General features: G+C 45.6%; 1 protein-coding gene across 3 annotated transcripts; it reads left to right on the forward strand.

Moving 5' to 3' along the window:
* Positions 1-385: 385 nt before the first annotated feature.
* On the forward strand, positions 386-11,164 carry KCNG1 (potassium voltage-gated channel modifier subfamily G member 1). Of its 3 annotated transcripts, XM_027697388.1 has the most exons (5): positions 386-666; positions 4,504-4,645; positions 4,751-4,865; positions 6,094-6,898; positions 7,386-8,156. In XM_027697388.1, the coding sequence occupies exons 4-5, from the start codon at positions 6,140-6,142 to the stop codon at positions 8,154-8,156; spliced, it is 1,530 nt and encodes a 509-aa protein (XP_027553189.1). In that variant the 5' UTR covers positions 386-666; positions 4,504-4,645; positions 4,751-4,865; positions 6,094-6,139. The 3 variants fall into 3 exon arrangements, with proteins under 3 accessions (XP_027553189.1, XP_027553188.1, XP_027553190.1); XM_027697387.1 differs by lacking the exon at positions 4,504-4,645 and having other exon boundaries at positions 7,386-11,164; XM_027697389.1 differs by lacking the exon at positions 4,504-4,645 and having other exon boundaries at positions 6,097-6,898.
* Positions 11,165-16,585: the final 5,421 nt, after the last annotated feature.

Genomic DNA, 16,585 nt, shown 5'->3' on the forward strand with positions numbered 1-16,585 from the left:
GCAGCGGAGGCGCAGCGCGGTAGCGCGGCCGGTGCCGACCCAGCCCCGGGGCGGCCGCGCTCGCTGCCCGTGCCCGGCGAGCGGGCAACTCGCAGGCAAGTTCCCGGGGAACTTTTCTCCCAGGAGCGGCGCGGGGCCGCGGGGCTGCGGGCATCGCACGGCACGGCCGGGGGGGCGCGGGGGCGCTGGACGGGGCTGCCCAGGACGGGGATGCTCGGGATGGAAATGCGCGGGATGGAGATAACGCGGGATGGAGATAACGCGGGACGGGAGCCCGCCGAGAGTCCGCCGGGAGCCCCCGGAGCGGGGAGCGCGGCGGGAGGGGCGGGGGGTCCCCGCACGGGTTGTAGCAACAGGTTCTCTCCCGCCGCAGGGATGGAAGAGAGGGACCGTCCGCCCGCGCCGTCATTCCCTGCCGGAGCCGCGCTGGCTGCGCCGCCAGCAGCGGGAGCGGGGCGGCTGCTGCCCGGGACCGCCCGGCTCGTTCCTGCCCTGCCCCGGCCCCGCCGCGGAGGAGGCTGACGGCGCTCCGGGATCATCCATCGGGCTCCGTTCGTGCTGCTCGGGCTTCCCCTTCCCGGCTCTCCCGCTCCACGGGTCCTGTGTCTGCACAGCGCAGGATGGAGGCTTGTGTTTCCAATTTCTTCTGCTTTGCCTAATCTGAAGGTCCTTTCTAGCTTTAATTTTAAAATAATTAAGAGATGTCTTTTATGTTGATCTATTTACTGACTTCTGCTCGTTGGCGACTGACACATCAAGTGTCAACTATTCTTGATAGGCAATGTCTTTCTAGCAGACTTTTTTCATTGGAAAGGACTTGGGGAGGGGGGAAGGACAGGAGAGGCATGAAATAACTCTTCCATGACTACGTATCTTCATTTCAGTGGCAAAATATTTACCTATATAAATAATTATAAAATCCTTTATTTTTAAAAACTATGTTTAAGGAATTGTTTTGAATGTGACTTGCTAAAATTTGTTGACATATATATGTTTCACAGCAGGAGAGTAAATACAGTTATTACTCCTAATGTATTTCAGAACATTCTCCTGGGGATATAACTTATCTGCAAAGTTATTTCACTTCTGATTATTATCAGTAGAATAAGGTTCAGCTCCATAAAACCAAACAGTGAGTAACATATTTGACATAATTCAGTTCGTAAGTTGTCATAAAATGCCATAACTGTCCAGCTCAAGGTGAGCAATACAGAGATAGCAGCACGTTTTTTCAGCTTATCTGCTTTTCAGGAGAATTTTGTTTCCTATTATACATTGACCTTTTTAAGTTTTACTTTGATTTGGCTGAAGTGCACTTTGCAAGCAGAGCTGAAGTTTGAGATCTGTTCTTAGGCTGAAAAGAGCTGCACGAGTGTGGCTTGGAGTATGTCAGGAGGTACCTGCAGGTGGTACAGCCCAGAAATCCTGTGCCAGGGGAGAGCTGAATGTAACACTGCTGGGAATACTGCCTGGTTAGCTAAGGAAAGGCTACAGGAGGAAGGATCACTGAACTGTAAAGCAGTTTCTTATGGAATTCTCTCCAAAAAATCACTATATTCATATTCAACCTGCACCAAAATCCGAAACTTTTCTCTTTTTTTGTTTTTATTTAAACTTAATTTACAAATGGTAAAAAGCAAGAGATGAGTCCCAGGCACTGGAATTGATAGAAGAGTCTAGGGGGGAGTTCTGCATCTTCCTTGCATGCTTGTTTTCATCCAGGCACAACTTTGAATTGTCTGCACCACGGAGCAGAGCAGGACTCCTTGCAGGAGCTCTGATTACATCAGAGGTGCACTGCAGAATTCAAAATACTGCAGAGGACACTGGGGGGGGGAACGACACTTGCAGTGGAATTTTAGCATGTTACTCATGAGTTCTATTTCTTTCCCTCAGAAGGGCATCTTTAATAATTCTTTTCCCATTGCCTGGGAGTCTGGCATCCTTCCTGAATTTTAGCTGCAAGTAAGGGCAGTACAGATTTCTAATTTGATTTCTTCAGCAGACATAAGGGATATCATCTCGTGCAGGACAGATTTTTTGAAAATATGTTCTATCTTCCTTCCCATGCACAACACCCCACTTTGGTCACCAAGAGCCCTTTCCACAGCGAGTTATTCCTGTAGGTTCTGGAAGCCACAATGGTTACCAGGGTTGTATAATGTAGTGAGAAACAATTATTGCCCCAGTAAGCTTACAAACAAAATAGGAAAAGATGCTCAGAGAGAAGCGATTTGCCCAGATGAGAACACATTGTCAGCCAGGGAAGCCAGAAAGCTGACTGGGCTCCAGTAACTCCCAAGCATTCCAAGGGCAGAATGTTGACTCAGACCAGGAGGGGTTTTACCACTGGGCCTTGAGCAGAGCAGGGGATTTTACTGTTCCAGCATATCCTTGAAGTTCATCTTGTTTAATTGCTGGGAAAATTGTTGCTATAGGCCATGGGTTTGTGTGACCTTATATTCTAGTGTGTTGTCTTTAATCCTTAACACATTTCTTATCAGCTGTCCCCAGTGTCATTAGGCTGCAACTTGGGAAGAAAACGTTTTGCTTGGGTGTTAAGCTCAATAGCAAAAAAACCCTTCCATGAATTAGATCTCTCCCATCTGAAAGCAGTACTGACCAGCATTCTGTAGAGGCACCTTCCAAAGGAAAACAACAAACAGACAGAGAAATGTATGCATTTATTTTCCTCCTTCCTCCGTTCCTTCAACTCTCTATTGTCCTTTATTTCCTCCCACTCTTCCCCCATAGATCTGATGCTACGTGTATCTGAGGCAAAGAACATGTAAATAACCCATGGAGGGCACCAGCTCCTACGTGGGACCTGTAGGCTTGCCAGCTCTGGTTATGGAAAAGGAAGGAGCCACCTTTTATCACTGCAGTCACTCAGTGTGTCACACGGGGGATTAATTTGTCCAATTTATTGTCTTGCACAGGTTGAGAAGCTGAGAGCAAGGAAAGAAATTATTTTTCTTTGCTCTGTTGTTTCCCAGTTGCTGCCTCGGGGCTACAGCGTGTGTTTGACACACAGAGAACATCTACATTCCCCTCTCCCCATTTTTTCCCATTGTGTCAACAGTGGATGCGGTGGGAGATCAAACCGGTGACAGAGATGAGCTGCCTCCTCATTTTTCCTGGCTGAGATTCAAAGGATAAGTTGTTGCTAACCAACATCATCTGGTGTTGCAGAAGGGAAAATGGTTAACAGCTCCCATTTATCCATGGTGTTCCATCAGTCATCATCTCTATTCTCCTCAGCCCAGCCCTGCCTCAGACGTGGTTGAGGCAGAGGGGAAAATGCCTGTTTCCAAACAAAACAACAGTTGCTCTGAGAGAAGGAGCCCTACATAAACAGACATCAGGTTCTCCCTATTTTCCCACTTCAAACCTGTAGCTCAAATTCCAGTGGCATTGCTGCTGATCTTATCTTGGGAATCCTTTAACAGGAGACCAGCTCTGAGGTCATTGGGAATGCTTCAGTGATGGACTGTATGGCAGGGTAATTGCAAGTTGAACTGCTCCTCTGTTCCATGAGCTCTAGTTAGCACTGTCTATGCCAGCTCTCCCTCTCTTCAGATCCCTTCATTTATCCAAGTCCTGCAGCTTGTCCAGTGTTCAATGTCAGAGTGCCATCGCGCTCCACTGATGAGCTCCACTGATGATCCCAGTGTTGGCTACAATTTCTTGGAATGTGGCTTTTTAATACATTTCAAGTTAATGTTCTTTCTAGAAAAAAGACTTTCAGGTCAGCAGACCTTCCCTCAGTCTTTCTTGAGGCAAGAGAGAGACCGAAATCCACAGGAAGCTGATTTGAGTGCAGGCCTGTAGGGTTTTGTCACTGGTTGCACCCACAGTGCAGAATTTCAGAATCTCCATCCTCTGTGGAGGGGATTTCCAGAGTCATAACTCTGGAGCAAAGACAGAGCAACTCAGCAACACAAACCAGTGAGCAGGATGAGGCACTGAGAGCTAAACAGAGTTCAGATTTTGACATGGAGAGCAGCTGTGCTCAGGTCACTGTCAGTAGTAACAGAGACCCCACTTTGTGACACGACTGAGGTGACAAAGCTCAGCTCTTTGCTAACCTCAGGCCAGGAAATGGCACCACAACTCTTGAAAGATCTGAATCATGCCCTGTCCGTTCTTGTATATTCCTGTAGACTTTCTCATCCATATGCCCTAAAGGTAAGTAAATTAATGATTTTCCTTTTAGTAATAGAGAGGATTACATGTCCTCAGGGTGGACTGGCTTCAAACTGACAGAGAGCAGTTTTAGATGAGATATCAGGAAGAAATTCTTCCCTGTGAGGATGGGGAGGCCCTGGCACAGGTTGCCCAGAGAAGCTGTGGCTGCCCCATCCCTGGAAGTGTCCAAGGCCAGGTTGGATAAACTTGGAGCAACCTGGGCTAGTGGAAGGTGTCCCTGCCCATGGCAGGGGGTTGGAATGAGATGAGCTTTAAGCTCCCTTCCGACGCAAGTCATTCCATGATTCTATCCAGGTTAGGAATCAGGAAATACCACTCCATCCCACTGCTCTGGGCCCATCTGTTTGGAAGTGTGTAAGGAGCTGCTCTGTTGAGCGTTATCCCTCTTGGAAGTTTAGGAGCAGAACTGAGGGAGTGTTTCATGGAAAGCAGCATTGTAAGTCCCATTGCAGCAAGGAGAGCCTGTAGCTCTTGAACTGAATTGCAGCTGTGGTTTCAGCCCTTTACTGTTGTGTATTCATGGGTTTTTCTTCTCCAATAGGTATGTACCACTCCTGGTGTGGTTTATAAAGCCCAGCTTCTGAGAAGGAGGGTTCTGTGGTTAAGGAAGTGGCCCTGGCACGGGGTGTATCCCCAGGGTGTGCAGCCAAGGGGAGGTAAGTGTAGCCAGGTGAAGAACAGAACTGAACTGCTACTGAAGCCAATCAAGTGTAATATTTATTCCTTTCCTGTGAACTCGAGGCTAGAAAGTCAAAATACTGGTGCATAATTAATACCTATTTATTGTACAGTCTGCTTAATAAATAAATACCCTTATCAAGTGAAGCCCAGCAGCTCCATGCACGAAGCTGTAGCTGAGTGTGCAGGTGGAAGGTCTCGGAGCAGCGCTGCACAACCCTCCTGTGGAGGGGCAGGTTTCAGGCTGACTTTAAAAGCACAGTGAGTTAGGGAAGCCAGAAGTTTAGCATTCCCAGCTCCTGTTTTTCATACCCTTTTGAACTCTGTTCACTTCATTCAATAGGCTCTACGCCAGTGTCGTGTGAGCAGAATTTGAACGGGATTTTCCAAGTTGTCGTTAGAATTTTTCGGTTGGTGAAGGCACCTCAGCTCTCAGGTACTGATCAACCCCCTGGAAGGACAGAGCCCTATTGGGTGTCTGCTATAAATTAAATAATACCCAAAGGGTAGAAATAATGTATTTCTTTGCAATCTTTTGTAAATGAAGCTGTAAAAGGGAGTTCCCACGTCATTAAATGCGTATAAACTCTATACAAACATTTATGTGACCACCAATACAAGTGGGCTTTTTTCCCCCAGATTGTTTCCATATGGCCTTTTGGAAATTAGTTTTGTACTAAGTGTTTTTTATAAGTGTGTATTTACTCAACTACAACATAAGTGACTTCTGATTCTTTCAATATACTTCATGGGTGCTAAAATACTCTAAATTTTTATGAGTAATACTTAAATAAAAATATACAATTTCCTTTTCTACAAAGCACACTTGAACTGTGTTCTCATGTGACACTGTCATAATTTTTATACCTCCGTTCTGAACCAGAAATATCCTGCCACATGGAGGAACTATTCCTGTTTCCCTCTCTTATCTCCTGGGAGCTGAGACCTCTGTATGTGAGACAGGAGAAGGCTCCCAATGTGACAAATATGCTGAGCAGAACTCCTGGACATGGGAGCAGCCCCTGACAGACAAACCAGCTGGACAAACCCAGCCTTCCCAGAAAGGTCTTCTGAACACACTCAGCCACTGCTGTTTTCTTCCCAGTTGTTTTTATCATCCATAAGTGTTTTTGAGCTCAAATCACTATATTTGCTCAAAACTCAAAAAACCTCTCATTTACTCACCTCATGTGGTTTTTGTTCCAGAAGACACTTGCAGAAGCAGCGAAGGGATGTAAAGTTGTCTTCCAAGATGACTCTGATGCCTGGAGAAAATTCCGACTATGACTATAGTGCCCTGAGCTGTGCTTCAGATACTTCCTTCAACCACCCATTCTTTCCAGAGTCAGAAACCCTCAAGGGAGTCTTTTACCAAAGAGCCAGGCTAATTCCCCCTCAGGAGGATCTCCTCAAAGGCTTTCACCCCGACGACAGGAAGCACCACATCATTATAAACGTGGGGGGCATAAAGTACCTGCTCCCCTGGACCACACTCGATGAATTCCCACTGACACGTCTGGGACAACTGAAATTCTGTAATAATTTTGACGACATTCTCAACATCTGTGATGATTACGATGTGACTTGCAATGAATTCTTTTTCGACCGCAACCCGGGGGCGTTCAGGACAATCCTGACCTTCCTGCGGGTCGGGAAACTTCGGCTCCTGCGTGAGATGTGTGCGCTGTCTTTCCAAGAGGAGCTGCTCTACTGGGGGATTGAGGAAGACAACTTGGACTGGTGTTGTAAAAGGAGATATCTGCAAAAAATGGAGGAGCTCACAGAGATAAATGAACGGGAGGATGACCTCCTAGAAAATGAAACAACAGGTGAAACAGTAGAGGAGACAAAAATTGGTTTGTGCATGAAAAAGTTGCAAGACATGGTGGAAAGGCCCCAGTCTGGCCTTCCTGGAAAGGTGTTTGCGTGTTTGTCTGTTTTGTTTGTAACTATTACAGCAGTGAACTTATCCATCAGCACCATGCCTGACCTGAGGGAGGAGGAGGAAAAGGTAAGTTGGCTTTTCAGGATGGAAAATGGTATGTGCTGGGAAGAGCAGAGCAAGTACAAGGTCTGAGGATATTGATTTCAATGGGGATTTTACAGCTGTCTTTAGAGGGGGGAAAATATCACTAAGAGTATTTGAAATCTTACATGACTGTTCAATTCCTTGTAAGATAATTAAGCGCATCCAGTTCTATGCCCAAAGAAAATTTTGTTAGTGTACAACTGAATCCTGCCTTGTTAGGCTCTTTGTGTTTGCGATTTAGAAAGCCTGAAATTCCCAAGCAGTACCTTCTGTGGAATAAGTAGTTCCTTTCTAAGTTTTGCATATAACTTGTTCCAAATTGTCAGTGTGTTTCCCCATAGCAACAGCTCCAATTCCTTTAATATTTTGGGTTTAAGAAAACCCACACAGAAACCTCTCTTCCTGTCACCGCACCAACTAAAATAGTTATTACCCGGTGCCGGTTACAAACTCCTCCTCTTTCCTGCAGGGTGAGTGTTCCCAGATGTGCTACAACATTTTCATTGTGGAGTCTGTGTGTGTGGCATGGTTTTCCCTGGAGTTCCTGCTGAGGTTCATCCAGGCAAAGAGTAAGTTTGCGTTCCTGCGGCGGCCGCTGACGCTGATCGACATAATCGCCATCCTGCCCTACTACATCACGCTGCTGGTGGACACCACCTCGGTGGGCTCCAAGAAGCCCAGCTCCGGGAACATCTACCTGGACAAGGTGGGGCTGGTGCTGCGGATCCTGCGGGCGCTGCGCATCCTGTACGTGATGCGGCTGGCGCGGCACTCGCTGGGGCTGCAGACCCTGGGCCTCACCGCCCGCCGCTGCACCCGCGAGTTCGGGCTCCTGCTGCTCTTCCTGTGCGTGGCCATCGCCCTGTTCGCGCCCCTGCTCTACGTCGTGGAGAACGAGATGGCCGATTCCCAGGAGTTCACCAGCATCCCCGCCTGCTACTGGTGGGCTGTCATCACCATGACCACCGTGGGCTACGGGGACATGGTGCCCAGGAGCATCCCCGGGCAGGTGGTGGCCCTGAGCAGCATCCTGAGCGGCATCCTCCTCATGGCATTCCCCGTCACCTCCATCTTCCACACCTTCTCCCGCTCCTACCTGGAGCTGAAGCAGGAACAGGAAAGAATCATGTACAGGAGAGCACAGTTCTTACTGAAAGCCAAGTCTCAGATGAGCAATGAGTCACAAGGGAGTGAGGTTTTATTCACCACTCTCTCTTCTGAGACCAAGGACAATGAATGAAATTTAAGTTACTATTTCTCCTGCTGTCGAGTAGTTTTGTTGTATCAGATTCCATCTTTTAATTTGCTTTGGAAGCATTTTACAAGGGTAACCCTCTTACTAAAATGAAGAAAAAGAGCTATAGCCAGGAACTGATGTGATTTAAGAGGTCTGTTATTATGCTGTTCTTTCCTCCCCCCCTCAGTATAATGTATAGGACAGATCTTGCACTGAGATCATGCAGTGGGATTTGAGGAATTAAAAGATCCCTGACAAGAAAAAAAAGAAGAACAACATATAATTATGCACTTGACAGGCTGTTTTGCCATTTGTAACACACATTTTTCCAACCGAATCACGATGTATATAATCATTAAACAGGCTGCCATTTCTCTTGTTCTTCTTGTATATAAATAATGTAAATACAACAAAATTAATGGCTAAATTCTCTCCCAGTAACATGCCTTGGAGCATAATGGAAATAACCACAGATGTTTGTCCCATTGTGCTTTTAAAAAAGCATCAAGATTTGTCACTCACAACAGAACCACCTATTTCTTTGCAAGTCAGCCCTAAACACAGCAGAAAAGAGAGATCAAGCTGTTTACAGTATAACCTTGCTAAAGATGTAAATACTTAGAGCTCCCCAGCTTCAAAATTTAATTGACATTACAGCATTGATTCTTTGCCATCGAATGCAGCATTCCCAGGAACAAAGCCTTGGAGTTCTGTAGCACTTAATATTATTATCGAGAGGTGAGTAGCTGCAAATGCAATGCAATATGCATGAGGAGATGCCAGCCTTCCCCACCATCTGTCCCAGGTTTCACTGTACCTCAGCTCTGGAAGGGAATTCAGAGAGGGCATTTTCCAGGGGACCCCCCACCAGTGCTGGGCAAATCCACGCTGGGCTCCCATTCCCACTGAGCACTTGGTTCTGTAAAAGGAGCAGAAAATATGTGGTCGTGGGAAGTTGCCAGTGAGGAAAAAAAAAAACAAAATATCATTTGAGTCATGGAGTGGGGTGCACTGACAGCTTCATCCTGTCCTCAATCAAGAGGGACTCAAGGCTTCATTAACTCTACCTTTGCCGTCCCTACACACGGGGTAGGAATGGAGAAAATTTTAAATAGAACATGAAAAAGCAATTCAGGTCCTAAACCACAACCACGTATTTGTCAGCCACGGGGCTGTCTTGGTCCAGGTTCTGCTGAAGTTGGGGGGAACACATGGGTCATGACATGCTCAGGTTTCTCTGCAGGTTAATGACATTTATTTTAGAAGGAATGGTACTGGCTTGATAACAGCTCAGGAGAAAAACTCCAGAACTTAAAAAAAAAATTAATTTAATCCACTGATTTATTTCATGTGCTTAGAAGTAGAGGAAAGCTAATCTGAGGAGTCTCACCTTTTTTCCCCTTCTTTTTATTAAATTTACTTATTAGCAAGTTAAGAGTTGGGGAATTTAGAAGTTCCCATCACACCGACCAATGCTTCTCTACCTTGATTTTCAGAAATACTATCCCTTATTGGCATTTCTAGAAACACCAGAATGCAAGATGGTTTTATGGTTTAAATTAAGGCCAAGGACACAAACATTGTCCTTTCAAAAAAAGTAAAATTAGTTTCTCAGTCTGTGCTGTTTGGCCAAGCCCACACTATGCTGATTTTCTTTTCAAATATCTTTAAAATACAATTTGAAGGCGTTCTGATATGCTTGTTCCTGAAGGATGATTCCCAAAGTTTTTAAGATGCACTTTTCAAATAATTAGGGCTCCAGCCTGTGGTAGGGAAATGTGCCTATGGAACATTACTGCAGAGTGCTAAAATATCCAGCCTAAACTCTTGGCAATTAGTTCTGCGCCAAAGCTACAAATGAACCAGCTTTTCACTCTTCTTCTTCTTCAGCTTTAATTAGAGTTGGACAAAAAACAGGAACATCGTGACAAGAAAGGGACACGTTTTCCATTTTATGCCCATTTTTTTAAATTTCAGAACTGTTTGATCATCTGTGGCATTGGCTGCAGCACAAGTGCTATACATCTTCTACCTTGGTGTCAGCGTTCGTTATAAAAAGAACTGGTAATTAGATTGGTCCTGTGAGCAACAGTTGCTTATCTAAGAATGTGTTTGACAGGCTGAGCCATAAATAAGAAGCTGTAAGTGAATATAAGGAGAAATCAAGACTCACCAAATAAAACTTAAGCTCATTTCCATGTTCTGCTAGTTAATAAATGCTGTAGGGCCATTCATTTTCTCGATGTCTTTACATTAATGCTCCTTTATTTTATGTATCACTTTATTTTTTTAATCCCCAAACCGTAGCTTGATTCAAAAGCCCTTGTCCAGAAAAAAAAAAAACACACTAAAATTAAAAATATCACCCTGGAGTTGGGTGTTGGTTGAGCAAAACTGTGAAAGCATCTTGCCTGTTGCAAGTTCTGCCTAAGCCAGGGACAAATAAGCTGCGAGGATGTACCTACCCCGTGTAATTTTGTACTTGGCAACAGCTCCTTGTAAGGATATGGCCATGTTTTACTCTGAATCACTCTAACAAACCTGGCTGTGTTTTACAGGAGGCAATACAGACTGTAGTCCTCATGCTAAATAAATCCAGCTAGAAGAGAACAACACTAGTCTGAAACCCACACGCTGTTCCAGCTCTACTGGGAAGGCTGAGGGTCTCAGATGATGATGCCTCTTTAGGGTATAGCATCTGAATTTTTAGCCAAATTCATGAAAATTGTGGTTTGACTCAAAAGCTGCCTGTTCTGAGAGCGCCCAAGTCAGCTATCACTCCTTTTTGGCATTCCAGCAGCATGTGCAGCCAACAAGACAGTTGCAATACAGCCACGTTGTGCTCTGCTGACGTGGGAGGGTCGCTCGGGCACCCCGACAGTGGTGATGTCTGTGCCAGCGATGGGCACTGCCCTGGCACTGCCCTCTGTGTGCTCAGTGCATGTACAGAATGAACCCCACAGCAGGAGCTGTGCTAGTGTGGATTAATAAAGTGTTGGGCTCTCCCTGCATTTCCATGTGCTTCTTGCGGGACACAAAGCCTGTCACACCTGCCAACGGGGCGTGGGTCACTGTGGGAGGGGAGTGGAGCTGAGGGAGGATTGGGGCTCTGAGTGTTTCTGACTGTGACAGAAAGCATTTACTAGGAAAGAAAATTAATCTCACTGCAGAAAATCGAGGTACAGAGATTGTATAGGGAAATCTCTTTCTTGCACGTTGTCCCAATAATATCAGTCACAGTTCATTGGGGCGTAACTTTAAATTATTTTAACCATTTAACCAAAGGACCTAACAGATTCTGTAGAGAACAGGAAGGATCCGTGAAGACTGAGAAAGAAAAATCCCTGATGAAACCAGAATTTCCAGGTAAGGTGGTACATTGAATGACTTTCTCTGAAATCTTTCCCCTTCCACCCTCCTCCTTCCTCAAAACCAGCACAAATCCCTTGGTGGGGCAACACTGACAAATTAAGGCAGAGCCACACACCTTCTGTAATGGTTCATCAAAGAACAGCATCTGCAGGGTGAGCAGAGTGTCGACCTTGTCAAAGGATCTCAACCCCCACTGGGAGATATATTGTCTTCTCTCCTTTTTGATTTTTAATAGAGAGAGCCCAGAATGAGCCAGATCCCTAATTCAAGTGTTACATTAAAAGTCCAGTGTCAGGATAGATGGAGTGTTAAATTGTATGGAACCACCAATACCTCCACGTGATTTGTCCTTTCCACATTTCATTCGCTGTATGTGGGGAACCAAGGAGGGGGAAGAATCCGGATGCAGAGAGGTCACGTTGTTCTTGTTCAGGGTCAGTCTGAAACAGTAACACAGCAGCAAATACAACAGCTCTGGGCAGCTCATGCCTGGCTGCAAACCAGTTCTGTTCCATACAATTACTGATTAGTCTTGCTTGGATAAGAAAAAAGACAAGTAAGTTAAAGCAAGAGGAATGGGACAGATGCTTCTCATAACTGTGCATGTTCTGCCTTGTAACACAGAGTGTAAGTCCTTAGGACAGGATCCCTTGTTTGGTCAGTCACTATGGAAAATCACACCCCACAAATAAAGATAAATTTCCACACCACAGATAAAGCCAAGGAGAATTTTACCTGTACTGCCAGCCTGAAGTTTGGCCTATTAATTACTAACAATAAAACTAGTCCTTTCCCCCTTTTAGCTCATTTTTTGTCATTTTCCAGCATCTTGCATCTTCTGAAATACTCCATAGAAATCACTAATGAGATGGAGAATGTTATTAGTTCTCAGCCTGCCGGAAGCACGATGAGGAAACTGCAGGATCAGAATATCAGGGGATCTTCTGCCCTCTTCAGCAGGGCTTTCACTCCCTCTTTGCCTGCGGGACCTAATCCAGAAGCAACTGTCACTTGAACAGAAATAAAGTCCTGCTGTAACTGCAACCACAGCAGGCCAATTAGGGTAATTACAGCATATTTGCTACACTTGATAAATATTCATTCTTTATCCCTGCAGCCCTTGTGACAGGAGTGGAAGAGCCTCGTGCATCTCCAGAGTCAGGCAGGGCACACAAACACGTGTAACTGTGTCAGGGAGAGGGCTCAGCTCCTCCTTTGTCAGGTACCCTCGTTAACAGCGGCGGCTTTGTGGCCATTCTTAATTACAGTCATAATTTGATTCCTACATCCATTGTGGGTCCGGAAAAACAGGGCTGTAAACCACAGTAATTAGCCTGCTGGAGTGACTGACCCGGAATGCAAGTACGTCCCAGCCATCGTCTGGAGATGGGAATTCTTAAAAAACACAGCCATTTGTTTCCAAAACTAGACAGCTCATTTTTCAGTTCTCATTCATGCAAGTGAAGTGGTCAGCAAGATAATAATGTTTCTCTTTCTGTTAAAGATAACATAATTTAAATGGTGCCCACCTCAGAAACAAAGTGCTGGGGACTGGTATAAATTTCTATAGTTAATCATACAGAGAAATGAAGTTTTGACACAATTGCTGAATGATAAATTGAAGTAATGCTCTGACTCTCATCAGTGATGCACCCCATGTCACAACGAAGTTGGGCAATATCATCTGTAACTTTTACAGTGATGGCAGTTTCCAGGTCAGTCAAGGAAAAGATGACTCAATTTCACTCATAAATAAAGGAACATTTTGGGAAATCAATAAATACCATCCTCAAGCAAACCACATCCAACACTGTGGAATTGCGGGTGTCTTTAATTTTGGAGAGGAATAGTTCTGAGGACAACCTGAGTGGGGAAGGTTAAGGCTGCAAAGCATCACGGGGCACAGTGGGTGAAGTTACCTTAGGTGAGAGCAGAGAGCACAAATTCAATGTGGGGTCACAGGATGAAAACGAACATAATTTAATGGGAGTGGGAAAGCAGCATCAGCAACAGCAGCATGAGGCAAGGCTGGATCCTCATCCCACCATGGAGGCTTCTAGAATCCCTGACATTGCACTAAGAAAATGTTCCTTTTGGTGGGACCTGTGGAAAGCTGCCTGTGCATTTTCCCCTGCTGACTCCTCCTCTCCACTGACAGCAGGAGCTCCAGCCCACAGCTGAAGTACTGCAAGCACATGTACAGCCCCAGGAGAATTCAGGGGGAATTTCTTCATGGAGAGGGTGGTCAGACATTGGAAGGGGCTGCCCAGGGAGGTGCTGGAGTCCCCATCCCTGGAGGTGTCCAAGGATGTGGCACTCAGTGCTCTGGGCTGGGGGACAAGGTGGGGATCAGGCACAGCTTGGACTCCAAGGTCTGGGAAGGCTTTTCCAACCTCAGTGATTCTGGGATTCTGTGACAAGATGTGGTTAAATTTTTGCATATCACTGACAGGGAAAGCCACAGGGTGAGTGTTCCCTGTAAATCCAACTCCCCTTATTTGCTGTATTTGTGTACAATTGTATTTCTGACCAGGAATGGGACAGCACTCCAAATGCAGGCCTGGCCCCAGAGGCTGGTCAGTGCCAGGAGAGTCAAAAATCACTGAGAACACCATAAATCCAAGGTGTGAGTCGGTGTTTGGGGAAGAGAACGGGCTTTCCTCCCTGCCCGTTCCCAGGATCTTACATTGCCATCTACGGGCTGCTCCCGGCAGCTCCCGCTGATTCCCGGTCCTGCAGCTCCCACCTGCACCAGCCAACACGAACAGGAGCTGTAAAACATTTCGGGAAATTCTTTTTAAAATACGGAGGAAAATATTGGATCCATTGCACACGTGGCCTGTCATTTCCAGAGCAGGCTGGTGGATCTGCAGGGAAAAGAGGACAAGGATACACCATCACCAGAACTTCCTGGGAAGTGCAAAGTACACACTGACACTACATAAATACTCGTAAAAATATTTATGCAGCATTTCTTTGGCTGGAATATTGGCAAGTGACTTTTTTCAAAAGGTTAAGGCAACTTTATCTGACTAAAATTAACAAACTTCAAGGTCACAGGAGGCAATGTAAACACCTCCATCTCTTGTACAGGAGCAGTCTGGTAAGGAAGCAGCTATGGTTTTATTTGTAAAAGAAATTGTAGAATCTAAAGGAAAGAAAGTCATCTAATTGAAGATGAAAAGGCATCTGTAGTGTTTTAATTAGTTCAAATCGTCACACCTGTGACCTCCCACTACTACAGTAATAAAATGAAACCGAGAGCAGAGTTTAAAAACCATGTTTGAAATGGACAATATGCAAGTCTTGGAAATGACTTCTATAGATTCTGCCTAACGTGGGTCTGTCACAGCACCTGAACACGCCCGTCCTCCAGGTGTGCACAGACATACCTGTACATAAAAATAGACACAGAAAAAAACAAGTTTAAAAACTTTAATTTATTATTTTAAGAATTTCAAGCCCTTACAGAGTGAAGTTAGAAATCTGTTTCCCAAAATAAGAACTTTTAGCAGGGCCTGTAGCAATGGGACAAGGGGTAGCAGATTTAAACTACAAGAGGGTAGATTCAGACTAACTATAGGGAGGACTTTTATTACAATAAGGGTGATGAGGCCCTGGCACAGGTTGCCCAGAGAAGCTGTGGCTGCCCCATCCCTGGAAGTGTCCAAGGCCAGGTTGGATAAACTTGGAGCAACCTGGGCTAGTGGAAGGTGTCCCTGCCCATGGCAGGGGTTTGGAGAAAATGATCTTAAAAGGTCCCTTCCAACCCAAATCATCCTGTGATTCCACAATCCCTTTCACCACAGGTGAATGCCCCCTTGTCTAAGAGAGTTCATTTCCCAGTCAAATATCCACAGAGCCGTTTTAAATTTGGAAATAACCTTTCTTTGCAAGCAGGGATTTGATCTCTTAGCAACAGCATGAACACCTCATTAACCAAACTATGGCTTCCTGGCACAGCAGGGCCTCGTGCCATGGGCAGGGAGAAGCCACAACATCCAACTGCTGGTTCCTTCCTTCAGTGACTGATGGCAAAGGGGCAGGGCAGCAAATCCCACAGTCAACCCCTCCCAACAAGGCCCTGGTGGAGGTCGACAGCTGGACCATGGACAGTGTGTTCCAGCCTGGATTGCTCAGCCTAAGCTGTGTTTCCCAGATGTTGGTTCTGGCTAAAGCTGCAGCCTGACTCTGGCTTTCAACAGACACCATCATTTTAAGTAGCCCTAATGCAGACCAGGAATAGCTTCTTCTCTGGCTGGGAAACTTGTACCACAGCAGGACTGGACTGAATGTTATCACTGTGCTTTTCTGATAAGATTCAGATGACAGCCATCATTTTGGAGGGAAGCTATTTTTTGTTCTTAGCATGAGCATGAGATATTACAATTGCAAGCACTTCACAATAAAAAGAACAAGAGGTCAGAGCAGCACCATCACACGGGTATATTTCAGTTGGCTTTGACTATCAGTTGAATCAGTCACCTGAAATATATTGCAAAGACAAGATCAAATGAACCTGTTCAATGATAAAAGACTAGAGAACAGGCAAAGAGGGCATTTTCCCTTCCCTTTGCTGCTGTGCTGAGCACAGAGTGTGCAGCTGTATGGCACAATACAGATTAGAATGGACTTGTGCTCTAAATGACCAAGCTTTTGTCATTGCAATACCCCCCTGCCCTGTCCAAGTCATATAACCCATGAATTTGAGCTATTAGAACTGTTCTAGAACAACATGCTTATTAAATTGCTTCCTTGGAATCTGGTCACTGGGGACACAGTGGGCACCCAGCAGAGACTGGGGAAAGAGTGACTTGCCCAGGACTGAAGCCAAAACTTAGCAGAAACTCTGCATTTCTTCTCTGTCTTTTGCCTTGTCCATGAAACCATCGCCCTTCTGGACAACTGAGTTATTGGAGGAGAAAGCTCTGGGAAATCTGTCTCCTTCCTAACCAGGTCTCTAATCAAGTATTGCTTTTCCTGCATGAAATCTATTTCCCCAGCAAGACACTGAAGCTGCAGTGTGAGGCAAGGAAAGGGATTGGTATATCTAACCAAGC

Source organism: Neopelma chrysocephalum, unplaced genomic scaffold, assembly GCF_003984885.1.
Source record: "Neopelma chrysocephalum unplaced genomic scaffold, ASM398488v2 Primary Assembly neopelma1_119, whole genome shotgun sequence".
Classification (NCBI taxonomy): domain Eukaryota; kingdom Metazoa; phylum Chordata; class Aves; order Passeriformes; family Pipridae; genus Neopelma; species Neopelma chrysocephalum.

Coding starts and splice junctions, on each gene's coding strand:
- KCNG1 (XM_027697387.1), top strand. CDS start 6,140: ATGACTCTGATGCCTGGAGAAAATTCCGACTATGACTATAGTGCCCTG. Junction 6,899..7,385: donor TGAGGGAGGAGGAGGAAAAG/GTAAGTTGGCTT, acceptor TCTTTCCTGCAG/GGTGAGTGTTCCCAGATGTG.